Source organism: Myotis myotis, unplaced genomic scaffold (assembly GCF_014108235.1).
Source record: "Myotis myotis isolate mMyoMyo1 unplaced genomic scaffold, mMyoMyo1.p scaffold_m19_p_2, whole genome shotgun sequence".
NCBI lineage: Eukaryota > Metazoa > Chordata > Mammalia > Chiroptera > Vespertilionidae > Myotis > Myotis myotis.
Window position 1 is genome coordinate 27,718,603 of NW_023416324.1, and position 26,210 is coordinate 27,744,812.

Here is a 26,210-nt window from a genome sequence, read left to right on the forward strand (position 1 = left end):
GTCTCCCCGACAATTAACTGTAGAAGGAGAAAAGGCTATAGCAAAAATAGAACAGGCCATCAATAAACAGCACCTATAGTATCTAGATTATTCCAAATCTTGGGCCTTAATTATTCTAGCCACTAAATATACTCCTACAGGATGCTTGTGGCAGGAAGGACCATTAGAATGGATACATTTACCTGTCACTCCTAGGAAGATTGTACCACCCTATCCCTCCCTAGTGGCCACTCTCATTATCAAAGGTAGACGACGCAGTATCGAACTCTTTGGAAGAGAAGTTACTGAGATAATAATACCTTATAAAAGAGAACAATTAGACACACTATTACAATTTGAAGAAGAGTGGCAAATAGCTATAGGTAACTTCCCAGGACAAATTTTACATCATTTGCCAAGATCACCTATATTGCAATTTCTCTCCCTACATCCGTTTATATTTCCTATCAAATGTTCAAAAGAACCATTATCACCTCCTGCCTCCTTAGTATTCACAGATGGTTCCTCTAATGGTAGGGCAGTAACAATCATTGACTCAATAACCCATGTTCAACAAACTCTAGAGACGTCAGCTCAGAGAACAGAGCTTTTGGCAGTCATTTATGCTTTTGAACAATTGCAACAGGTTCCCTTTAACTTGTACACTGACTCTCAATATATAGTTAAATTATTTCCTCATATTGAGACCGCCTCTCTCCCACAAGGAAGAACAGCCATTTTCTCTTTGTTAACTCAGCTACAAACTTGCATTCACAAACGAGAAAAGGCTTTCTATATTGGACATATTAGAGCTCATTCCTGCCTACCAGGACCCTTAAGCGAAGGAAATTATCAGGCGGATTTACTAACTCGCCCAGTAGTTTGTACAGCTCTAGAAGAAGCCCGGCGGTCTCATGCCATTCACCATCAAAATGCTTCTGCTCTCCGTCTATATTATCGCATATCTAGAGAAGCTGCTCGAAGTATTGTGCGTGACTGCGGCCATTGTCCTACTCATTTTCCTAGCCCTGCTACTGGAGTTAATCCAAGAGGACTTAGACCCTGTGACTTATGGCAGATGGATATTACTCATGTCCCATCTTTTGGCAAACTTTGCTATGTGCATGTTTGTATTGATACCTTTTCTCATGTTATCCTTGCTTCTGCACGTACAGGAGAAGCCTTTAAAGATGTAAGTCAACATCTATTCCAATGCTTTTCCTACCTAGGAATACCAAGGGCACTTAAAACTGACAATGGGCCTGCCTATACCTCTAGAGCTTTTAAAAACTTATGCTCTACATTCGGCATCGCACATACTACAGGAATACCCTACAATCCTCAAGGCCAAGCAATAGTAGAAAGGGCTCACCAAACTTTAAAAACACAAATTAAAAAATTACAAGAAAATGAGTTTAAATATTCCTCTCCTCATCATGTTCTACAGCATGCTCAATTTGTAATTAATATACTAACTGTAGATTCTGAGGGAAATTCCCCGATGTACAGGCATTGGAACCCTGATCTAACTAAACCTAAAGCCCTCGTCAAATGGAGAGACTTGCTTACAGGAGCCTGGAAGGGACCTGATGTACTTTTAACCCGGGGGAGAGGATATGCTTGTATATTTCCACAGGACGCAGACTCACCTGTGTGGATTCCAGACCGTCTAGTCCGACCTTATGTCTCACCGCCCGCCATCTCTGCCTCATCATAGCACACTTGACCAGTGCCCGTCTGCAGCAGATGTGCAGCCCTGAGCTGGAACAATCTGTCCATTGGGAGGATCACATGTGCCTCCGTTTTGTCTTTCCACATGTCCCAGCTTTGCCCCACATCTCCTTTCCTTTTTCCTTTTTTTAAAATCTAACTACTTGTTTGCTGGTTCTTTGGCCTTTCTCCTTCTTTCCTGAACACAGCCTTTTCTAGAATCTCCCTACCCTACTGTTCCAGGAAGGGCATCTCCCTTTTATGCCGTGACTAGGGGTGTTTGGTATATGCCCCATACATGGAGTTGTCTTGGGCCAAGAGCCTGACATCCTGGGCTGAGAAAGCCCTGTTCCAGGACTCTCCTTTGTCCTGTATTGGCCCCTCTTACCCTTGTGTCAAGAGGGACCCTCTTCTTACAATCCAATTGCCCATAGCTGTTGCCTGAGCTCTCTGTTCATGCTGAGGTTGAAGCTGCATGGTGGCTGGTACCATGGATCTGTCTCTGGCCCAATGGCGTAAGCTGGGCCCTCTCTAGAGAAGAAACCTGAGTTCCCTATGATCAATGCCAGAGCCCCGCCAGCAGGCAAGGGGATCCCAAGGCAGTTGCTGGGCATGGAGGCCAGAGGGACATAGGCTATCAAGGAGACAAAACTGAACCTCACATCACCCTACTTGGCCCAGAGATGGCTGGTAGTCAACGACGGGTAAGACTCCACAGGGTGGGGCAACCTAAGACAGGCACAGTCGGGGGCCAGTAGGAGAAAACTTGGGGTGCAACAAAGGTGGGGCACAGACCCCCCTCCCCAATGGTGCAGGGGCTTGAACACTCGGCCCTTCTGAGGAAGGTCTCCTGTCCCCATGGCTGCTTCCTGCTTCCCATGCCCAGCTCAGATCGGGACCCAGGTAAAGACAGAGACTGGCTGACAGCAGCTGCCCTCTCACTGCAACAGGACTTGTTTCCCATTTCTACCTTGGACCACAGGGAAAGGGGCAGCTGAAGGAAAGGGCTGTGTCAGGATGCTGCATTCTTCCCTTTCTTCTCCCTCTTTTTTCTAAACACTTCCATGCCTTGTAGTTCTTTTGCTTTCTCTTCTTTTTCTACTACCCTCCATTTTCCATATCAGCTGGATCCAGAGGGCACAGCTTACTCCTCCTCGGACATCGACACCACCATCAACCACGGCCCTGATGGACCCTTTGATGCAGCCCTTCAACTTGCTGACGCTTTGGGAAGCCTGTCGCCAGTGACGCCGCCCGCTAGCCAGACCAACAAAGACAACCAAACCAACAACTTGAGGACAGCTGAAATCCCTTGACTGAAGAGGCTGGCAACCTTCTACAGGAATGGGGCTCCTTCTGCGCTCCATCCACTATGTTTATAGCTATGCTCACTATCATTGCTTGCCACTCTTCTTCCGAGACTTAAATGGCCCAATCTGAGAGGTGGCCACTGATTTGCATGCGCTATCATTTAAAAAATAAAAAAGGGGGAATTTGCCGGAAGCCGGTCCATCCTTGCTGCTTGACACAGTCGCTGCAGGAAAGAAACATCTGCACAGCATATGTTTCAAGGGACCTGGCGTTTATAGCATACTGTTCTTAATATGTTTGCTCCCCTTAGCGCTGTGTGTTTTAACCAAGGTCACCTCTCCAAGAAAGGTTGTTTCCCCAGGTAGGAATTTTTCCCTGAAGTCAGGGAGGGGATGCCTCTCCTAGAAAGGTTGTTTCCCCAGGTAGGAATTTTTCCCTGAAGTCAGGGAGGGGATGAAACTCCTTAACTAAGTGCCAGGCGGGTAGTTAATCACTACAAACAATCATGCTTAAGCTACATAATCTTTACTCCCTGGAATGGAGATAAGAAACGCCCTAACCTTTGTAATAGAAATTGACAGGATTAAAATCAACTGGTATAAATACGGATGTAACAAGACAATAAACAGCAGAACTTCGCTGGAGATCCAGACCAGAACTTGGCTGGAGATCCTGGCTGGAGATCCTGGCTAGGCTGCTGATCAACTGAACACTGTCTCCGTGTCCTTCCTTCTTCGCCGACTCCGTCTACACCTTTGGGGACCCCTGGACCCGCTGGGGTTGGACCCCGGCAAAAAACGTATTGAAAAAATACTGAGTCCAGTGCTGTTTCCCCAGCTTTACCTGCACCAAAGGACAAGGGCGAGAATGGCAGTGATGGCTGCTCCAAGTGCCACACTCTCTGTAGACCCCTGGACGCAGCTCTACAAGACAGCAGATAGAACCATAATTTGCACAATAAACTCCTTAGGTTACATCTGGGTTTGGCCATTACAAATAATACTATAATAAAAAGCTTTGCGCCCTGGCCGGTTTGGCTCAGTGAATAGAGCATCGGCCTGCAGACACAGGGGTCCTGAGTTCAATTCCGGTCAAGGGCATCTGCCTGGGTTGCGGGCTTGGTCCCCAGTGGGAGGCGTGCAGGAGGCAGCCGATCAATAATTCCCTCTCATCATTGACGTTTCTATTTCTCTCTTCCTTTCCCTTCCTCTCTGACATTAATAAAAGTATTTTAAAAAATCTTTGCATGCAGATTTTTCCTTCCTTTGGGTGATGGCTCTTGGTACCAAGTTATCATTTCCTTTCCAAAAAGCTTGACCCCATTTACACCCTGACCAGTAGCTTTGAGCGCATCTGTCACTGCACTCTTGCCAAGATCACGCATTACAATTTAAACACATCCTTTAAAGATGTGGTGGGTGATAAATGGCATCCTGTTGCCTTCACATGAATTTCTCTGGCTGCGAGGAAAGTTAAACATATTTCTGTTGTTTACTAGTTTTATTTACTTCTGTGTGATCTGTTCAGTCTCCTGCCTGTTATCTGCCAGGGTCCTAATGGTTTTCTTGTCAACGTTCCCAATAATAACCATGTCTGTCACATTTCCTAGACTTTTAAGCATCTTGGTGGTACTCATTCTTTTTTGTTGTTGCTAATTTATAGTTTCATGTATTTTTATATTCCATACATCTGATTTCTCCTAGCATTACTGTCCCTTACAAATTCTTTTCCCTCCAGGGATTCAATTTCTATTTTACTTTCTTCAAAATTTCCTTTGGTTGTATTTGTATGCCTTACTTTTTGGAATTTATTTTGATGTACACTATGAGGAGGGTCAAAACCTTTTCCAAAGCTATATTTGATCAGCACGGGAGCTTTGACCTGCTCCGTCTCCGACCTGGGCCGGTTCACCCCTCCTTAGGCAACCTGGTGGCCCCCCGCTCCCGGGAGGTCACCATATTGATGCCGAACTTAGTGCGGACACCCGATCGGCATAGCGCACTACAGCCCAGAACTCCTGGACTCAAGCGATCCTCCAGCCTCAGCCTCCCGAGTAGCTGGGACTACAGGCGCGCGCCACCGCGCCCGGCTCCAAAGCTATATTTGGAAAACGCAACGAACAAAAAGAGGAGCCGGCTTGGGGCCGATTTTGTGATGCTGACAGACAAGCTGAAAGAGGCAGAGCGCCAGGGACTGTTTAGTTTTCACTTCGTTATCAAGGACAATGATCTTGGAACCGCAGAAAGGAGATCAAACATGGCTAAGAGGAAAGAGATGCCTGGGAGAGGCAAAGCAGAGAGCAAAAGGACACAGGAAGATTCTGAATCTAAAAGAATGATCTCCCAGGGCAACGAAAGAGCAGAGAGACCTCACCGCGAGGCAGAAGATTTGGGCTGGAATCTTGACTTTGCCAGGAGTGACTGCTTACTCTGGGCTCCAGTTTCCACGTTTACTTATTGATTTATATATGTCAACTATGGAGGTGATGGACTTACAGAGATAAACGGGACAGTTACTGCCCTCCAGGGGCTTGTAAGAGTTAACAGGTAAGTAAACCCTCAGGTATAATAGAGAGTAAGGACTGCTACAGAGAATCAGAGGAACTGAGCATGCTTCCCAGATTCTGACCGTGAGCTTTTAAGAGTCAAGGGCCATCCCTAGAACGAAGCACTGTGCACAGTAAATGCTCACTGAATATTGCTCACAAGTTGTTCCTTTGAAGCCGGGGTGGTTACGTCTGGCCCATGGGCCGCATAGGCTGGTGACATCACTTGGTCTGGCTCTGCCACGGCATTAGGGGTGAGTTAATGAAATGTTTTACCAAATACAGCAGGCTCATTTTTAAGCTGATGATTTTGCATGGCCTGTGAATGTTATAAATATCCAAATGCCCTTGCTTTAAAGGAAGATAGAGACTGAGTCCATTGGATTTAGAACCAGAAGGTCACTGCTAGTGGAGAGGCTTGGAAGCTAGGCTGGAAAGGGTTGAGAAATAGAAGGAAAAAACATGGAAACATGGAGACGCATCATGGACAGGTGATGCCCTCTCTAGAAACCTGAAGGAGAAGGGAAGGAGAGAGGGTGAACACAAGCTAAAGAGAAGGACTTTATTTTTAAGGAGAGAGGGAGACCTGGACAGATTTATAGATGTGAGAGGAGCATCCAGTAGGAAGGTGACAAAAGAGATAAACAAGATAAGACAGCTCCGGAGAAGGTGGGAGGAGAGGCACCCAGAGCACAGGAGACCACTGGCTTTGAACGGGGGAGGCAGAGAAAGGATGATGGTGGAGGTACGTAGGGGTGGATGGGAATACAGGTAAGTTTGTGGATTAAAGGCTGGGAAGTTGAGTTCTTGACTGGTGATGACCTTTATTTTCTCTGCAGGTTCGATGTGAGATGTCTGCTTAAAATAGGGATGGAGGTAGAGCAGAACTGAAGATGGTGAGAGTAGGTTCTGAGAAGAACTACCAGGGACAGGACACAGGAGTGGCAAGCAGCAGCAAGATGCTAGTGAGGTAGTACCAGCAAGCGCTGCCGTCTCAGCTATAGTTTCTCCCTCCACGGTAACTCCCTGGTACTGGAATGGCCGGACGAGAAGTCATGCGAAGAGAAAGCGGTCAAGTGAGAAAGACAATATTGGAAGCATGGGGCTCCAAGTGATTATGGTGATTGACCTGGACTTGCTGAATGACTGAATCAATGAATAAACGAGAGGTGTTATAGTGCGGTGGTTAAAGTGGGACAGCTTTAGTCCAAAACGCTGCTCTAGCACGAGGCCATGGCAGGTAGGAGCCAATCAATGGAGGATTCTACACAGGAGGGTGATGTGATCAGATGGATTTCTCAGGAAGATCCCTGGGACCGTCAGAGCTGAGTCTGAATTTAGCTCTATCACTTAACTGGTTTTGTGCTCTTGAGCATGTAACTCATCCTCTCTGTGCGTCAGTTTCCTAACACCCACAAACGGGGATAATAACAGTACCCACCCATCTAATAGGGTCACTATGAGAATGGGATGAAGGGATTCAAAGGCTAGTAAACTGAAAAGTTTAATAAATGACAGCTATGAGGATGATGGACAGAGGAGGAAGAGGATGAGGAGGATGAAAAGGAGGGAGAGAGGCAGGAAGAGGAGATGACTGCTGATGATTATGAAATAGAGTAACCAAGAGGTCATAGATGAGAGTGACGAAGAGGAGCAGAGGGTGGTACTGACATGAGCCCACTTCCTGATCATTAAAAAAAAATATTTTATTGATTTTTTACAGAGAGGAAGGGAGAGGGATAGAGAGTTAGAAACATCGATGAGTGAGAAACATTGATGAGCTGCCTCCTGCACACCCCCTACTGGGGATGTGCCCGCAACCCAGGTACATGCTCTTGACCGGAATCGAACCTGGGACCCTTCAGTCTGCAGGCTGACGCTCTATCCACTGAGCCAAACTGGTTAGGGCTCCTGAGCATTTTTTATCTAAGGGTGGAGGAGCAATGGTTAGGGTGTGGTAACAGTGAATAAAGATGGGGATAAGAGGTACACGTAAAGAGCAGTATCCACTGGAGGTGGCTGCGAAGGAAATGGAATCCCAGGAGAGCTTGTCTCAGAGGTTTGGAAAGGAGACTGTGGTGGGTGGAGACCATGGATGCTGGTCCCCCAGCAGAACCCTCGTCAAGCAGTAGAGGCTGTGGTGTGTCCCAGCCTCATCACCCTTTTTACTAAGTGCCCCTAAGGTGAGGGAGTGTGAATGCTGAGCTCCTTCCGGGCAGAGCCCATCTCAAGGCTCTGCATCCCTCTCAGGCTCGGGTCAGAATATACACGTAGGTGAAGATGGACATTCAATCCCCACCTTGGGTCTGGGCCAATAAGGTCTCCTATTACAGGGACCTGGTGGCCCTCTCTGCCTGTAGATTTCCCAGACTGTGAGCACACCCGTGCCTTTCCCAGGAGGTCTGAGTTTCTCCCTCCTCTAGACCTGGCCTCTGACCTCTACTTTTAGGTTATTTCCCAGGTCAGGCTCTATAGCCTAGACAGACAAATGTTTCACTCCCTAGTGCAATAGGACTTTCCTAACAGCAACACCACCAATAATAATAAAGTAACAAATAGCATTAATACATGGCACAGATAGCACTTTCTGTGTCAAGCACTGTGTTGGTACTTTAAAAAAAAAATGTTTATTGATTTCAGAGAGGATGGGAGAGGGAGAGAAAGAAACATCAATGATGTGAGAGAATCATTCACTGGCTGCCTTCCACATACCCCACACTGGGGATTGACCCTGCAACCTGGGCATGTGCCCTGACTGGGACCGAACTGTGACTTCCTGGCTCATAGGTCGACACTCAACCACAGAGCCACGCCGGCAGGGCTGTGCTAGGTACTTCTATCTTTCACCTCGTTTAATTTTTAAAACTCTGAACGATGGGCAGTACCACTCATATTTCACAGATGGGACTAAATCTGAGGGGCCTAAGTCATTTGCCTAAGGTAACCCAGCTAAGTGACAATGTTCAAATTTCAAGCTAAGTCTACATAACTCCACAATTGCCTTTCCCTCTTAAACCATTTTGTCTCTCCCAAATTCAGGGCCTCAGTCCCCCTTTGCATGAATGTGGGGTCCTGGCCAGCCTCTGAAGTTCCTCCCTCCTTACCCAAGGACTGAACTACAGCTGGAAGGTCAGGCCTGTGCCAAGACTACCCAGAGGCCAACCCCAACCCTCATCCCCTCCCCTCTCCCTGCTGGGCTGGAACCACTCCCACAACCCAGCCCAGGTCTCTAACCACCCTGAACTGATCACCAGCCAGAAGCCCCTCAGCAGTGAGGCCAGTCTCCCAGTTTCAGGAGTGAGGACGAGGAGGGAAATGGAGGAAGGGGAGGCAGCCAAGGGGATTGGGAAGGCAGCTCCCGGGGGGCCTCTAAAGCCCAGGCAGCCTGGGAAAGGGGTTGGGGGAGCAGAGGTCGGAGGAATGGAGCCTAAGTGACCGCATGGCAAGCCCTGCCTCTCACGTGTCCTGTTCTCTCCAGGCCTTGGGCCGTAAAGGGGGAGGGAGTCTCTAGCCTTCATCAAACATCAGGAGGAGGATGCACAGGCCACAGCACCCCCCACACTGCATTATATCTCTAGTTTCAGGATTGTCTCTCCCCTCAGACTGTAAGTGACTATGGGTCAAAGACTGTGTTTAATTCATCTTTGTCTTCCTAGGGAGCAGCTCAATGATACCTGGCCAGCCAGTGAGTGTGTGCAAGATGGAGCCAGGTGTATTTCTGAGAATTTCACAAGAGCTGGAGGCTGCCCCCTCTCACCATGGACTTACATATACCTACACCTTCATATACCTACACCCTCCCTGCCAACCTCAGCTTCCCCTGTCAAAAGTCCACTGGTGCTCTGAGCATACATGACCTGTGGGCACATCCCCAGTAGGGGGTGTGCAGGAAGCAGCTGATCGATGTTTCTAACTCTCTATCCCTCCCCCTTCCTCTCTGTAAAAAATCAATAAAAATAAATTTAAAAAATAAATAAATAAAAGGCCCTGGGTAACTTATTTGTGGAGTTTTCGGTGCTACTGTTCAGTGAATAGGGAACCAAATGACCACAAATAGTGACGAGTAGAGGTCCCGTATGGATGAAGTAAGTATGGCCAGTCCTAACACAGGCTGTTTTGTGGGTACCAGAAAGTTATACACAACGAGCAACTGCTCACATAGCAAGCGGCAGGTAGCAGCCATGACTGAGGCCTAATACCTGTTCTCGCCCTGCCCAGCCTGGCCTTGGCTCCTGAACACAGAGCTGCCTCCTGCCAGAATTCTGCAGGTGAGGCTCCAGACAGGTGTAGAGAGCTCTCCGGTGGCTGCAGGAGCAGGACAAGCCTGTGGCTGGGCACCAGATGGGAGGGGCCTGGGGAAGCAGCCTCTCCCAGGTTTACGTGGGGCTTGGAGCCCAGAGAAATGAAGAGCAGGGAGGTCCTCGGAAGGCATTAGCCCTGGGCTTGGGTCGGGAAAGGGTCCTAAGAGGAGGCTTCCTGCGTAGCCAGGAGGGCCCAGGCAGGTCCGCTCTAGTGCTGGGGCTGATGAGGCCCTGGGCATCATTGGCTTCCCTCTGCCAGCTCATCTCAAGACCCACATTATCTTTGACATTAGAGCCTGGGAAAACTCACGGAACTTCAGAGGGTCCCTCCTGCCTCTTCTCTCTCCTTCCCACTCACCCCACCAACCCTGCAAGGAGTTCTCACTGACACAAGTCTGGTTCCAGATCCCTGGGCATGGCCTGCATAGGACAGGGCACAGACATCAGCACGGGTGAGCGTGTGCCTGCGCACAGCCACACGTCTTCATCCCAACTGCTCCAGTGCCTTTGATGGTCTTGCTGCCGAGGCCAGGCTGGGCGCGAGCTCCTCAGAGTTTTCCCGGGAAAAGTGAGGCCCTGCCGCCGGCCCCCTGAGGGCCTGAGTACAATGAGTTTTCTGACTCTAGTTGGCTTCCTTCCTTTTCTTCTTTCTTTCCTTACTCCATTGGATGAATTGTAAGAACCCTGAATTAACTGATCTTGATGTTCTTGGAAGGAACATATGATAAACACCCACCTGGCTGGCCCTGGCCCACCTGCTGCCTGTCCTATCCTAGCAGGAGGCAAGACCTGGTATTTGAGCCAATTCCAGATCATTTATGGTGGCTGGGCACTGAGGGTAAAAAAGGCAAATGGGACCAGGGTCCTGCCCTCTGGGAGCTCCTCTGACAGGTGTCTATGGGCAGAGGAAAAGATGTGCCAGGAGGGGGTTGGGCCGATGGTAAGAAGACCAGAGTGAGAAAGCAGCCTCCAGGCTCCCTAGGGTTCACCACAGCAGACCCAATTTGCTCCCATTTCTCCCTTAAGAGTACCTACCCGTGAACCCAATTCTATTGCCTTCAGGACAAAGAGAAGGGCTCTGAGGACACGAGGGTCCTAAAACCAGAGAAGTGCTCGCTCGGCCCCCTCTCCACCTGGTTTGCGTGGCAGTGGGTGGGCCTGCTTGCAGCTGGGGCTGGCTGAAGCCAAACCCTTTCCTCCCCTTCGGGAGCCAAGCTGAACCAGCAGCCTGGCTCTGAGGTGGGTTCCCCTTCCCCACTGTCCCACCTACCTGAATTTCTGGACCTGACTTCTGTCTTCTCCCTCGCTTGCTACCTATTTGACACTGCCTGTACTTGGCCTTGCCTGGAAAAGGGCTGTGGAGTTAAACCAAATTGCACTGAGACCTCCATGGGCAGGTTAAGCTGTTCCCGCCTCCCAATTCTCCTTTAAACGTCCAGAAAGAATTAGCTTCTTACTGAAGGCAGAGGCCGTCTGTCATCATTCTCTCTGGTAGGAGGCATGGGTATCGAAAGATGAATGGGCTGAGCTCTGCAGTGCCCCTCCCGTGGGGTGGCTGGTGACAGCTGGTTGAGGGGAGAGGGGGAATGGGCCTGCACAAGTTGGCAGGTGTCCCTATAGATCCAGAGCTGAGATATAGAGGACTCAGGAGGGGACTCGGTGTGTGGTCCCCTAAGGAGCAGTCTGAGCCTACTTGGCCACATAAGCTCCCTGAAGAAACAGGCTCTGACCTTTGCCTGCCTGGAACATGACTATAGAATCTGATTATTCTCAGAGTGGAACCAGACTCAATGGCAAGTTGGGTACTGAACTGCAGGTCAGTGGTGAAAGTACTAAGTAGAGAGAGACCATTATACATGAGTTTGGGAATTAGCACTCTCAAGTTGAGGGCTCTGCTGTCCCTGCAGAATGGCCCCAGGGTCCAAACAGGCCTTCCTCCTTTGGCTGGGAATGAGGGTGGACCCATTTGACCAGAGTCAGAGAGACCTCACAGCGAGGAAGAGGGACTCGGGGAGGCAGGTACAAGGTCAGGGCAGGAGAATATGAAGAGTAGGAGTAACGCTAGAGCTTACACATAATAGCTTTCCTTACCAGAGGATCTAAAGCAGAGAAGGCCTGCAGGGGCTGTTGGGGAGGGACTTGGGAGCTGGGTTGGGGGTGTGGCTAGAGAAAGCTGAGCAAGGCCCTAGCAGCGGTTCTCAACCTGTGGGTCGCGACCATCAGAAAACACATATAGCATATCAGATATTTACATTACGATTCATAACAGTAGCAGAATTACAGTTATGAAGTAGCAACGAAAATAATTTTATGGTTGGGGGTCACCACAACATGAGGAACTGTATTAAAGGGTCGCAGCATTAGGAAGGTTGAGAACCACTGCCCCACAGCCTGGGTACCTAGAGGCAGGGAGCAGATACCAGGCATATCAACTCCAGAAGCCTGGGGCAGCCACCCTTGGTTGAGTCTGAGTGTCTTTCAACTCTGGGTCATTAATGCTTCTCTTGAAAGGTTCCTCTTTGCTCTCTGCTGGGTTCAGAGGAAGGGACTGACCTGGAAGCTGGGCAAGGCCAGGGCAAGAAGAGCAGGGAAGGAGCTGGTGTACAGGGAGCTCACCACTCTCTCTTTGTAGACGATGTACTTCAACCACTTGAAGTCCTGCCACTTGAAGCCAGCGAGGACGAAGAGAGAATCGCGTTCATACTGCTCAGGTCGCTGCATGGCGCCCTCAGGGTAGGTGATGCGCAGTGTAGTCTTGCTGCCCACGTCCCTCTCAAAGCCTTTCACTGGTGCTGAGTTCAGTCTACAGAGAGCAGCCCCAGTCAGAGCCTTGGGCTCACTGCATGCGGTCTATGTTTGGGGAAGCACTCTGACCCCAGAATACCCCAGGTTCAGAGAATGGGGAGCCCAAGTCACCGGGAGCCATCTAGCTTTCTGATCCAAAATCCTCCAACCCAGGACTCTTCTTCAGGCTTCTGCTGACCTCCAGCCCAACTGGCCAGATGGCCAGACAATTCTCAGTGGGCGCAGGCACCAGGGTCTGGGCCAGGACATGCAGGTGCCCGAGGCACTGCTTTGGGGAGTTTACCTGACCACAATGTCATAGTCATCAATTCGTGACCCCAGAGACTTGTTGGCAAGGACACCTCCGTTGCCTACGATGATGCAGCGGCGGCAGCTAAGGCTGAGGGAGAAAGGCAGAGACCTCTGGAGAGCTGTCCATCAGGTATCCTTCTCCCCTACCCTTTTGGTCCTTGACCCCATGCCCTTGACCAGGCACAGGCTGGGATAGAAGAAGAAAACGAATGGGCTTCTGGCAGTATTTCTGAAGAGGCCAGAACCAAACTGCAGGCAGCTGGGCCACCTGGAAACTCTCAGACATCCCTAGTCCCTGACACTTCTCCAGAAAAACATGGGTGTGAAAAGGGCTCGGAAACTAGCTCCGTGTAGGTGAGAAAGGAGGCTCTGGTAAGATGGCACTCTGGGTTAAAGATTACCCAAGAGTTAGTGGGGTTTAGGCAGCTTTCAGGAGAGGGAAGTGGGCTGAGCTTGAGGGCTATGCCAGAAAAGCAAGGACAGAGAAATGGACTGGAGGCTCCGGAGGCTCCAGGACTTGGGGCTGGGCTTATATTCAATCCAGAAGCCCCCGTGCTCCCATAAAGCCACGAGGGAACCCTACTCACTTTTCTCTCCAGCCCCTGACCCTGGGGGTCCTTCTATCTGGGTTCTGATGGCGTCGGAGGTATTACTGCCTTCTGGGTGTAAGCCTTGGCCCTTTTAGCTGTACCTACCACCTAGCTCCGCAGTCCCAATGGCAGGCACATCCCAGCCCAGAGTCCTCAGCTTTTACCCTCAGACCTCTGCTGTCTGAGGAGTGAGATGTCTTGCCAAGTGCTTACAGCCCACGGGTGCAAGCCCAGCTAGACGGCCCCACTTCTCTGCTCCCCCACCCCAGCGTGTGTACTGTGTGTGCATATGTGGATACGTCGGAGAATCTGCTCATGTCCAGGAAAGGCCAGCTGGGCCTCAACATCTCTGCACAAGGCAGCTGAGGGGCAGGAGGCCGGGCAGTGAGTAGCTCACCTGTCCAAGGCAGGGGTCAGGCGGTACTCTTTGGTGACTGACAAGATGGCTTTGATTAGATTATCTGTGGAGAGAAGAGGGAGGCTAACGTTGGAGGAGCACTTAGGTTCCCATGAAATGTTTTCCGGGTAGGGTGGAGGTGGAGGAGGGGAGAGGGAGCTCTGGGCACAGGTTGGCTGGGCTGCTGGCTTTCCTTTCTCCCTGAGAAAAGGAGAGGGCGCAGGAGAACAGGCAGACACACTTGGCTCTGCCTGGAGCCAGTCCCCAGCACTGGCATGCAGGTTCTTCCCCAGCCCTTCCCTGGCAGTCTTACTTGGCTTTGGGAGGCTCTGAAGTCAGGCCTGGGACTTGCCCAGGAAGGGCTGGGCTGGCTCAGTAGAGGGCTGAGGTATTCTTGGATCCCCTGGCCACATGATATCTCCCATTTAATAGTTATCTTATTTAATTCTGACCACATCCCAATACAATGGTACTCTTCTCTCCACTTAACTGATTAAGAAGCTAAAGCACAGGCAGGTTAAGCAACTTGTCCAAGGTCACAGCTAGTAAAAAGGCAGCAGTGGGATCTGATCCTTCTGTGTCTGACCCTAAAGCTCATACTCTATCATGCCACGAAACAGAGCAGGAACCTGACACAGAAATGGAACTGTTACTCTCAGGATGGGAAAGACTGGCTTTGGGCAGGATAGGAAAGGCCTGGACAGGGACTAGGTGAAAAACATCGGGAGGGGTGAGGAAGGAGCCTGGGGGCATTTGTGAGGGACGGCCTCGATTTGCTCTGGGATTTTCCATCTTATACCTAGTTCTCTAGCGCCAATATCTCTGGCACCACCTTTTCACAGCTCCATGTTCTTCCCTCATCAGATCCCTTACTGTCCTGCACTCTGAATGTCTTATCTCCACCAGCCTGAAGCTTTCTGAAGACAGGGACCCTATCTGTCGACTCCACTGTTGTATACTTAGGCTTGACAAAGTGCTGGGCTCTGAGTAAATATTCCATTAAAGAAGTAAGAAAAAAGGCAAGAAGGGAAAGAGGAAGAGAATGTAAGGCATTGTTGAGAGCAGGGGAGGGGGTGGACCCCCAGCATGGGCACTTCTGAGGATACAGCCCTGCCTGAAATGTAGGGAGGTAAGTCTGGAAGATGAGATGTCAACGTAGAGTGGGTCAGGGTTCTCAACATACCTTGGCCTTTGATCCCAAAAGGCGGCACAAATTCTCGGATCCTTGCCCACTTGCGGAAAGAGTCATCCAGGAACATGGGTGCTGGCTTGGAGAACCTGGAATACAACAGGGCTGCTGAGGATTCCCAGATGCAATAGGCTGGAGTGCTGGCTGGCTCTTCTGTACATGTGTCTTGCCAATGGCTCTGCTGGAAGCCACCGTTCACACCTCAGCATACCCTTCCTACCTCCACCTGCTCACTGGGTAGCTGCTGTGTGTGTCTGACAGATGGTGTTCAGCAGGGCCTGAGTCTAAAGGAGCAGGGCCGGCCAGTCCGATGTGGCCAGCTACAGGAGTGGAGAGCCCAGACCCCTCGTCAGGGATCAGCCTTTCTGAGCTGGCAGCTCCCTGGCAGGCTGTCCAGGCATGCCACCCATCCAACAGTCACTGCTGCCCACACCGTTCCTGCAATCTGGGAACACAGAGAGGAGGCACTGCCCCATGGGGCAGGAAAAGAACCCAAAACAGCCAGTGCAGGGAGACAGAACCCTGGAGAGCATCCTGAGAGGTGGACCACCCAGGGTGCGGAGGAGGGGAGTTCATGATGAGCGGGCAGAGCTGGTGAACAGCCACAGGAGACAGAGATCTGGAAGAGAAGAGAGAAACGGCAGGACCCGGAGGCTGGGAGGCAGGGCCGAGGGGAGGCTTCAGACAAGCAGGAGCCTGAGCACATTTGCTGGCAGAGAGGAGGACAGCGGGAACGCAGAGCTCCTCGGGAGGCGAGGGAGTGTTACAGAGCTTACGGAGAGGGGTGACTTGGCCTGGAGGAAAGATGGGAGGGACAAGAGAACGGAGGAAGGGGGAAGTGATGCTGAGTTGAGGGGAAGGGAAAAGGCAAGTTTCACCTTTCCTGGGAAAGCGGAGAGTGGGCAGGCAGGGTGCAGGCCGGGAGGACGGGACGGCCACACAGGATGCGGAGGGAGCGAGGGCAGAGTGCGAAGGCACAGGAGGAACAAGCTCCTCAGAGACGCGTGGACAGCGCGGCTTCACATGGAGCCCAGCACCCCGGCGGCGAGGCCTTTGTCAGGGCACCCAGCAGCCTGGAAGGTGGCCGGCGCCTGGGCATCTACTATGTGCCGAGTCTGGTTGGGGGGCGGGCTGAGGGCCTCCCTGGCCAAGAGTGAATGTGTGGAGGCCTAGGCCTTGTGGCTCTGTCTCTTTGTTTCCAGTTCAACTGAATCAGCCACTGAAAAACTGAAGGCTGGAGAAGAGGCCCTGTAAGCTCAGAAGCTAGAACTTACCCTCCCAAATTCTCTAATTCAACTTTGCATTTCCTATTCCCACCATCACTAACACCAGGACAATCTCCACGCCCAGGGGAAATTCTATCAGTAACCGCTTGGACGTCGAATATTAGAGATTTTGAAGTGAACCTGAAAGAGGCAGAAAACTTTCACTCCTGCTCCGTCCCTCTTTCTCACCTTTGGGAAGATGTTGTCACACTTGATAGCATGGACAGCCCAGCCCCGCTCCGCAGCTTTCCTTTGCACTTCTGAGTTAGCACACTCCCCTCTGTGTCAAGGGTCACGCGTGTTTCTCATACCTAGCCTACAAAACCTGAGTGATGGATAGGTTTGACGCTACACTAGAGGCACGGAGGATCCTGGCCATAGTCCACGTGTAAGAGCAAAGGAAACAAGGTCCCTGGAAAAGCCTACAGCAAGAACCTCTCCTTCTGTGTTGGAGCTCAGCTGACAAAAGTTTTACAAAGTTTCTCAGTCAGGCTTGGACAGGATTTTATCTGCTTCCAATATGTACTGGATGTCATGTGCTAATGAAATCTCCTCTGATCTAGCCAATTTTTTTCATTTTCCTCTCCCTTCCCTCTTTTTCAGCTGATAAGAAAGTTCATGATGCTAATTTTCACTTAAAAAAAATAACACCTTTTTAAAAAAAGAATTTTTTGTTTAAAGTATTACAGATAGTACATGTCTCCTTTTCCCCCCATTGACCTTTCCCCTACCTCCCCCGCCCCGCACATTGACCCCCCGCCCCCCAGTGTCTTGTTTCCATTGGTTTTGCTTATATGCCTGCATACAAGTCCTTCGGTTGATTTCTTACCTCCCTCACCCAACACTCCCCAGCCTTCCCATTGTAGTGTGACAAATTGATTTTTAGAGAGAGGAAGGAAGAGAGAAAGAAACATCCACTGGCTGCCTCCTGCACGCCCCCTACTGGAGGAACAAGCAGGCAACCAGGGCATGTGCCCTGACCTGGAATCGAACCTTCTGGTGCACAGGATGACTGACACCTAACCAACTGAGCCACACCAGCCAGGGCTAAAATCCCCTCATTTTTAATGTCACTTATATGTTAATTTTGGAGAAACAGACAGATAGGTGCACGCACAAACTTAATGAAAAATATCCACAGTCCTACAATACAGAGACAATTAACTTTTTGGTATATATCTGCACTGATTTTCCTTTTCCCGTATTGTTTTTTAAACAGCTCTGTAGATTATTTTTTTTTTTACTTTATAATATCATAAAAACACTGCTATGCAAATGGACACAACTTTCTCCTAATTCACAATAGGCCAAATAACCGTAAGTTGCTGGTAATCTGTCACAAATCAACTCTCCAAAAATCAAATGTACAAGGATACACCTTTCCCTGTCTATTTGCCTGGAAAATCCCTTCTTTAAGTCCAAACGCTACTTCCTCGGGACAGTCTTGCCTGACTCCCACAGAGAGACTTGTACTCTCCCTCTAGTGTTTTCACTAGTTTTGTTTAGCCCCCACGGGGTGGCTCAGAGCCTGCAGAGCCTTGGAAGCTGAGCCTGGCAGTAAACAACAGGAAATGGGGTGGGGTGATGGTAGAGGTGGTGTATGTGTGTGTGTTTGTGTTAATTCTGCAGGTGGCCTGGGCAGAGCCTCACGCTGTACCTGGAATAGAATCCAGGGGCTTCTGTCCAGACTAGGGTGCCAGTTTGGGAGCCGGGTGAGGGCGGAGGTGGCCCCTGAGGTGCAGAATGACTGGTCAGACTAGCGGGGTGTGGGATGCCTGACCTGCTGGCCCTGGCCTAGGGGGTAACAGGGCAGGGTGGGGCAGGCTCCAGTAGGCAGGCCCCAGCCCGCCAGCCCTGGGGAGAGCACCAGCACGAGAGGCAGCCCCAGGATTAGGTTTCAGGAGGGTGTGTGTGAGTGCGTGAGAAGGAACAGGGGAAGGAGAAGACGGAAGTTGCACTGGGACCTGCCTGTCTTTTCCCCTAGATCCTAGAGCATAGTAGTTTGGGGACTTGGAGCTTTAGAAAGGCAAGTGCTGTGGGTGGGTCTAGCCCCGTGCCTCTCACAGCCAGGCTGGGACCCCAGACCCAAGAGGCTGACCTGCCCATAGAACCTACAGACTCTGACCAGTCAGGAAGGGTAAACGGATCTTCTTGCTCATTTAGTGCCCAATGGTAAGGCTGAGGTGCTGTGTAGAAGGTAGTCTCCAACTCTAGCTCATCGACCTAAACCATTCCCTAAGGCCCAGGACATCAGCCTGTACCCAGAGAGCAGCAGGAAAGCTGACTGGGTCTTATTAGAGGTTGGGGACTAGTTGAATGTGGGCACCAGCAGCCTCACAGTAAGGTCTTCATCCCACCAACTCAACTGAAAAAGGTGCCTCCAGATGTGGGTTTGCTGTATTAGGGCAACAGCGCCAGCTCTCCATCTGTGCCTGTTTGCTTGAGTGGCCAGCCCTCTAGGCACCGTGCTCTTCCTCTAACGTTTCCACTATGTTTTATTCAGCCCCCATGAGGTGGCTCAGAGCCTGCAAAGCCTCTAACTCTCTAGCCACTGTGCCTAGTAAGTGTGAGCAGCCCAAGATGCCCAAGAGACAAAGGGAAGGCAGAGCCCAGCAGTGGGTCCTGAGAACAGGGCCACAGCAATTAGCCTATTAGATTCAGCCATAGGCCTTGGTCCCTCCAAAAGTGAGACTGTCATTCAATGGGGTAAAAGCCAAACCCCACAGATCCATCTTCCTAGAACCTGCTCTGGGAAGTGGCAGGTGGACAAAGCAGAGGGTCAGAGGTTTCTAGAATCTACCTTGGCCTTATTTGGGATCTTGCTACGGCAGCCCCACCATAAATAGCCCTGCACAGTAAGACCTTGGTACATGTCCAAGCAAGCAAACAAGCAAGCAAAGTGAGCACTTTCTAAATGCTTTGTCAAGCTTAACGCCTTGCTGCCACTCCCACCGCTGACCACCTAAATGAATCCCATGGGACAGCAGGCGTCTGAGGAGAAAGGATGGTAGCTCTGGAGGGCAGGTGGGCATATGTCCGGGGGAAGCAGCCCAAAGGTAGAGAAGACAAACTGCAGGCATCACCCCAAGTACCATTCCAACCATGAGCACGAAGCTCCTGCCCCGTCCAAAACGACTTGCTTACTCAGTGCCAGGTCCTGTGCTGAGTGCTGGCTGGGGACCTAAAGGTCAATCAGCCGTGGACCTTCCCCTAAGGAGCTGATGGTAGACACAGGTAAACAAATAATCATAAAACGGCTGCACATCCTGTGTTCTGGATAAGGTAGGGATTCAAAGGCCTTACACAAACTTAGGGGTATAGGAGAATCTCGAGGGAGATGGCAAGACAGACCTGAGCCTTGAAAGACAGGTAAATGTGAGCTGTGAATAATGTTGGGAAGGGTATTCAAGGACAAGGGTAGTGTAGGCGAAGGCACAACGGAGAAGAGAACCTTCTCATCAAGACAAGGAAAGAGACTGCTGAGGCTGGACAGAGTGAAGCAGCACCCGCCCAGGGCAGAGGAGCTTCTGCCAGGCACCCCCTCCCGGTGAATCTGCCCCCTAGTCCCACCCAGGCAGGTGGAGCAAAGTGTGAAGGAGTGAGTGGGCAAGTGCGTTCTGACTGGGTGTAAATCAAGCAGCGGAGGAGGCGCAAACTCTGCACAGAGGGAAAAGCCAGGGCAGGGCGTGCCATCAGCGCTGTCGGGGTTGGCGTGGTGCCCTGAGACTGTGTCAGGACCAATTTCAAGCTGGATCAAGGCTGGTAACTTGGGGCACTCAGTTCATGCTCTTTCTTGTTGACACACTGCAGTGGATATCTGCATTTCTTTCCCTTTCTCTGTAAGTGCATCCCACATTTCATTCCATATGGTCCCAGTAGAGCTGACCCCACCACTACTACTGGGATGGGCATATGTCCCAGGCTAGCCAATCAAGATACTTCGGCCCTCAGAACCATAGCAATTCGCTCAACAATGGACACCTGACCCAAGTGGAACAAATCAAATTCTTCTCTGAGATTTACTATTTGGGCAATGGGGGGTGTGGGAGTCTCTCTATTTTTCTGAGATAGTGAGCTGTACAGCTCATGTAAGCCTAGAACAGGGCTTGTGCAAACTACAGTCCATAGGCCAGCTGCCTGTATTTATAAATCAAGCTATACTAAAGCACAGCCACACTCATTCATTTTACCTATGGCTGCTTCATTTAATGCTACAACAGCAGAACTGAGTAGCTGTGACCTGCAAAGCTGAAAATACCTACTACCTGGACCTTTATAGAAAAAATCTGCCACGCCTGGGCCTGAAACTGCTGAGGCCATCCTGTGAGTGCGCAGAGAAACCGTCTACACAACAGTCAAACCGGGAGAAAAGCAGAGCCAAGATACGGGGAGAAAGACACTGAGTCCTAGATTCAGATAGTTTAGCCCCGGACTTAACAGTTTTGTAAGGGTTTCTACCAACTGCACCTGCTACTAGAGGACAACGTTTCACCTCCCAGTCTGGCACCTGTGGTGTGGCACCTCTCCCTCCTCAGACGCCCCCTTTCTCTCCTCCCTTTCTCTAAGCTCTAGCCATATCCAACTACTAGAGATTCTAGACTCTGCCAGCTTCTTAACGCTCCTTTATACTCGCTGCTCCCTTTGCCTGGAATTCTCCTCCCTTCCCATCCCCACGCTGCCTTTCTGCCCATTCTTCAGAGGACTCCAGCCTCTCTATAGGTAGGAGTCTTCCTGGGTCACAAGGGGCTGACTAAGCCCTCCTCAGGTCTCCACCCTTCGTCACGCACTCCGTCCTCACAGTGCTTGCCACACACTGATACACCCCTCTGCTTCCACCCCCAGCACACAGCCAAGCACACAGCAGGTGCTCGGTAAATGCCAGTTGGCTGGAAGAGGGAGGAGCAGCCCAGGCTGACAGGCTCCATTGTGTGGCCAAATTTCTGCTCAACTGTGGAGGTCTGGGGGTGGGGGACTGCCTTTGTGTGGCTCTTCACTTTGAATTCCCTGCTCAAAGGGCCAGGCTTCCAATGATGTCTCTACTGTTTCAGAGCAAACCCCTTCCAGGTCAGAAATACTGCCAGCTGCTGCCCCACTGCCTGCTTAGGGACTGTGGCCCCATCTGTGTCCAGACAGGCTGGAGCCACATGCATAACATGTATGACAGGCAGGGAGGCCTGTGCTGAAGGAGGAATGGAGAGGCTGAGACAGAGGCCCTCGAGGGGGCAGTGCCTCGGCTCCCACTGACAGGGCTCCCACTGACTGCTGACAGCCTGTACCGAGTGTGGACAGAGGAGGAAGGGAAGGGGCCAAACTTCCTAGTCAGGGGAGGGAAGGGAGGTGGAAGAGAGAACTATGAGCTGAGAAGATGCTATGAGGCAAGTGCCCCTCCCCCACTGAGAGCCTGCATGATAGCTGGACTGTCAACAGAGGCTGTAGAACCCAAAGCCCAGGGACACGGTCCCATCTGTCTCCAGTGCCCACCATTCATCTCTCTAATATGTGGTGAGCCCAGCTTATCCCTGGCACTGTGCTAGTTTTTGAAAATCCTATCTAATAAAAGAGAAACATGGTAATTGGCGTACAACCGCTACCCTTCCCATTGGCTAATCAGCGAGATATGCAAATTAACTGCCAGCCAAGATGGCGGCCGACAGCCAGGCAGCTTGAAACTAACATGAGGCTTGCTTGCTTCAGTGACAGAGGACTGCAACGTTCCCCGCCTGCCTTGCCGGCCTCTGAGCCTGCAGTTTCAAACATTGTAACAAATATAGACGCTAAACAAAACCCCAGAAACCTGCTTTCAGCGAGCCGGGATCTCAGAGCTGGAGTTGATACAGAGTTTCGATTATAGAACCGAAACAAACCAGATACCTGCTTTCAGGAGCGGAGGCCTAAGAGCTGGAGCTAGAGCTAAAGCTGGCCCAGAATTAAAAAAAAAAGAAAAAAGAAAAAAAGGAGCAGTTGGGAGCTTCAGTCAGCCTGAAAACAGCCCTCAGCCCCTCACCCAGACTGGCCAGGCACCCCAGTGGGGACCCCCACCCTGAAGGGTGTGTGACCAGCTGCAAACAGCCATCATCCCCTCATCCAGGCTGGCTAGGCACCCCAGTGGGGACCCCCACCCTGATCCAGGACAACCTTCAGGGCAAACCAGCCAGCCCCCACCCATGCACCAGGCCTCTATTCTATATAGTAAAAGGGTAATATGCCTCCCAGCACTGGGATCAGCGGAGCTGAGAGGCCTCCCGGCACCGGAATCAGTGTGACAGGGGGCAGCGCCCAAACCCCCTGATCGCCCTGCGGCTCTGTGTGTGACAGGGGGCAGGGCCACAACCTCCCTATCGGCCCTGCTCTGTTCGTGACAGGTGAAGGCGTCCCAACCCCCTGATCAGCCCTGCTCTGTGTGTGACGGGGCGGTGCGCCAACTCCCCTATCGGCCCTACTCTGTGAGTGACAGGGGGGAGCTCCTCAACCCCCTGATGGGCCCTGCTCTGTGCGTGACAGGGGGTGGCACCACAACCTCCCCATCGACTCTGCCTTGAGTGTGACAGGGGGCGGTGCCCCAACCCCCCAATCGGCCCTACCCTGAGCATGACTGAGGGTGGCATCGCAACCTCCCAATCCGCCCTGCTTTGTGCATGACAGGGGGCGGCGCCCCAACTCCCCAATAGGCCCTGCTCTGAGCCCGACCAGGGGCTGCACCTAGGGATTGGGCCTGCCCTCTGCCACCGGGAGCAGGCCTAAGCCAGCAGTTCGTTATCTCCCAAGGGGTCCCAGACTGCGAGAGGGCACAGGCCGGGCTGAGGGACCCCCCCCCACCCCCCGAGTGCATATATTTTGTGCACCCGGCCTCTAGTATGACAATAAACAGCTCTGAGTCCCTGCCTTCACAGATAATGGTCATGCCAGCCAAATACAGAGGCAATTGTGAAATATATGATGTATGCCACAGTAACAATAACAACAACAACAGTAATTTACAGGTATTGAGCTCTTACTATGTTCTAGACCAGTGATGGCAAATCTTTGACATGCGTGTCAGAGGTGACACGCGAACTCATTTTTTTGGTTGATTTTTCTTTGTTAAATGGCATTTCAATATATAAAATAAATATGAAAAATATAAGTCTTTGTTTTACTATGGTTGCAAATATCAAAAAATTTCTACATGTGACACAGCACCAGAGTTAAGTTAGGGTTTTTCAAAATGCTGCCTCGCCGAGCTCAAAAGGTTCACCATCACTGTTCTAGACACTGTTCTAAGTGCTCTATGCACATTATCTTTTTTCACTCTCATAATATTCTCATGGATTGACACAATTTACATCCATATTTTTATTTATCGCATTGCTTTTGGGAATGTATTAAAGTCACTGGCCCCTTAGGGAGCATACATCAGGGGCGGAGTGGCAAGAGAAGCAGAGTGAAGGGGGTTGAGGAGAAAGAGAAGTGAGAAAGTAAGTGTTCAAGAGAGATCAGACAATTTCTAAAGAAACTTGGTGGTGGAGGAAAGGAAGAAAATGGAATGGTAGCTAGAGATTGGAGTGGAGAAGGGAGAATGGAGCATGCTTGTATTCCTGTGCGATGAAGACAAGCAGAGAAGGGGGAGGGGTGCAAGAGACAGAGGTAACAGCAGAGTGAAGCTCCAAGGAGTGGAAGGTGACGAGCCAGAATGTGAGTGGAGGGACACGGAAGGCAGGATGCCTTTACCCTGGAAAAAAGAGGGAGGATGTGGAGATGGCTACTCTGGTAGGTGTGTTTAGAGAAAGGAGGAACCTGAGAGGATGCTCACCAGATTGCCTCTTTTCTCTTGGAAATCTCTGGGGTTAGGGGTTGGGGTGTGAAAGAGTGGACTGTAGTAATTTATGAATGGCAAAGGTTTGCAACAGTCACCATGCTAAGTCAGCCAGGGACAAGGACTGCTGAGCAGTGCTGAGTACTTGGCAGAGGCTGGACACCATGAAGCCATAGAGCAGTGGTTCTCAACCTGTGGGTCGCGACCCCTTTGGCGGTCGAAAGACCCTTTCACAGGGGTCGCTTAAGACCATCCTGCATATCAGATATTTACATTACGATTCATAACAGTAGCAACATTACAGTTATGAAGTAGCAACGAAAATAATTTTATGGTTGGGTCACAACATGAGGAACTGTATTTAAAGGGCCAGAAGGTTGAGAACCACTGCCATAGAGGGATCAACGCAAATGTTTGTATGTCTCTGTTAACAGTTCAGCAGCCCAGAAGCAAAAAAGGTGGCTGGATAGATTTCACTGTTGGGCACTGCTGTGCGAGATTAGTTGTAAGGACAGGAGTGTGATGGAGACTCGAAGAAATGGTGAGAATACCAATGGTGCATAGGACCATGTGTGGGGTGGAGGTTCTGGCTCTGATGGTGAGGAAGGCAAGGCTGGGTTAATGTAGTTGATCAAGCAAAACCCAGGAGTCATTCTTTTTCTTTTTACCCATTAGCCCAGGATCATCACATTTTACAAAGAGGAACACCTATTTCACAAATAAACAACTGGAGTCATTCTTGACTCATCTCTTTCTCTTGGCTGCCTTTCATCCAATTCATCAGCAAATCCTGTTAATCTCTAAATATATTTTAAATCCATCTACTTATCTATTTTCACTGCTACCACCCAGATCCAATTCATCACCTTCCCCCCCCCCCCTTAATTTTACAAAATTTATTTGAGGGAAGTGAAAAGAGATTGATTTGTTGTTCCACTTATTTATGCACTCATTGGTTGATTCTTGGTCAGGGGATCGAACCCGCAACCTTGGTGTATCGGGATGGTGCTCTAACCAACTGAGCTACCTGGCAGGGCTCAAATAATAACTTCTTAACTATTGCAATGGTCAGTGACCAGCTTCTGCTCTTGCCCCTCAATCCATTATCTAGAAAGGTCAGAATGGTACTCCTAAATATCAACCATATTGTGCCATTCCTCTGCTTAAAACCTTCTCACTGCCCTGTGAATAAAACCAAACAACAGGTTACATGGCCTAATCCTTACCTACCTCTCACCTCATTTCAGGTCCTCCCCTGTACTCACTCTGCCACAGTATACCGGACTTCTGTCCAGTCCTTGAATACTATACGCTTTTTTTCCTACACCCAGACCTTTCCAGAACACCTCTGGATCTCTCCAAGGCTGGCTCTTTGTTTTCATTCAGATCTCTGTTCAAATGTCACCTCCTCTGAGCGGTCTTCTCTAGTTCCTGTGTTGAATGTGGGTTTCCTCCTCCTGTCAATATCACTCATTTTATTTCCTTCATCAACATTTAGCACTATTTCACATACTCTTGTTCATTTGCTTAGTTTCTGTGTACTAGGTTCTCTATAATAATATGGGGAATGTAAGCTCTATGTGAATAGGACCTGCTGAATTTGTTCACTGCCATATTCCTCAGGACCGAGAGCTGTGCTGAACAAATACGTGCTAAGTGAGATTAGTCTACCTTATACCCAGTCTGCAAACTACCTGCATCTACTTACTTCCTCCTCCTTCCCTCTTGATAAAACTGAGAAACTTCCCCTTTTTCTATCAAAGATCAATCTTTCCACACGTGCAATGCCTTCCTGTCTCAATCAGGGTAAAGCGTCAAGTCCTTACAATGGCCTATAAAGCCATCCATGAACCTGACACCCCACTCCCCGTTTCTTCTTTAATTTCATCTCCCTACTACTCTCCCCCTGCTCACTTTATCAGTCACACTCCTCCCTGACTTCGGGTCCTCACTTGAACTGTTTCCTCTGCCTGGAATATTCTTTTCTTAAAAAATATATTTTTATTTCAGAGAGGAAGGGGGAGGGAGAGAGAGA

The 26,210-nt window shown here is 50.3% G+C and overlaps 1 protein-coding gene across 4 annotated transcripts in view; it reads right to left on the reverse strand.

Moving 5' to 3' along the window:
- The window catches only part of ST3GAL3 (ST3 beta-galactoside alpha-2,3-sialyltransferase 3), a 182,264-nt gene that overhangs the window by 18,857 nt on the left and 137,197 nt on the right, over positions 1-26,210 (reverse strand). For 3 of the 4 annotated variants that reach the window (XM_036347768.1, XM_036347767.1, XM_036347770.1), the window contains 4 exons: positions 15,113-15,207; positions 13,930-13,993; positions 12,935-13,030; positions 12,463-12,649 (listed from right to left, as the gene is read on the reverse strand). In XM_036347768.1, the coding sequence (XP_036203661.1) occupies positions 12,463-12,649; positions 12,935-13,030; positions 13,930-13,993; positions 15,113-15,207 (442 nt within the window). The remainder of the gene's footprint in view (positions 1-12,462; positions 12,650-12,934; positions 13,031-13,929; positions 13,994-15,112; positions 15,208-26,210) is intronic. The other variant, XM_036347769.1, reaches the window with a different exon arrangement.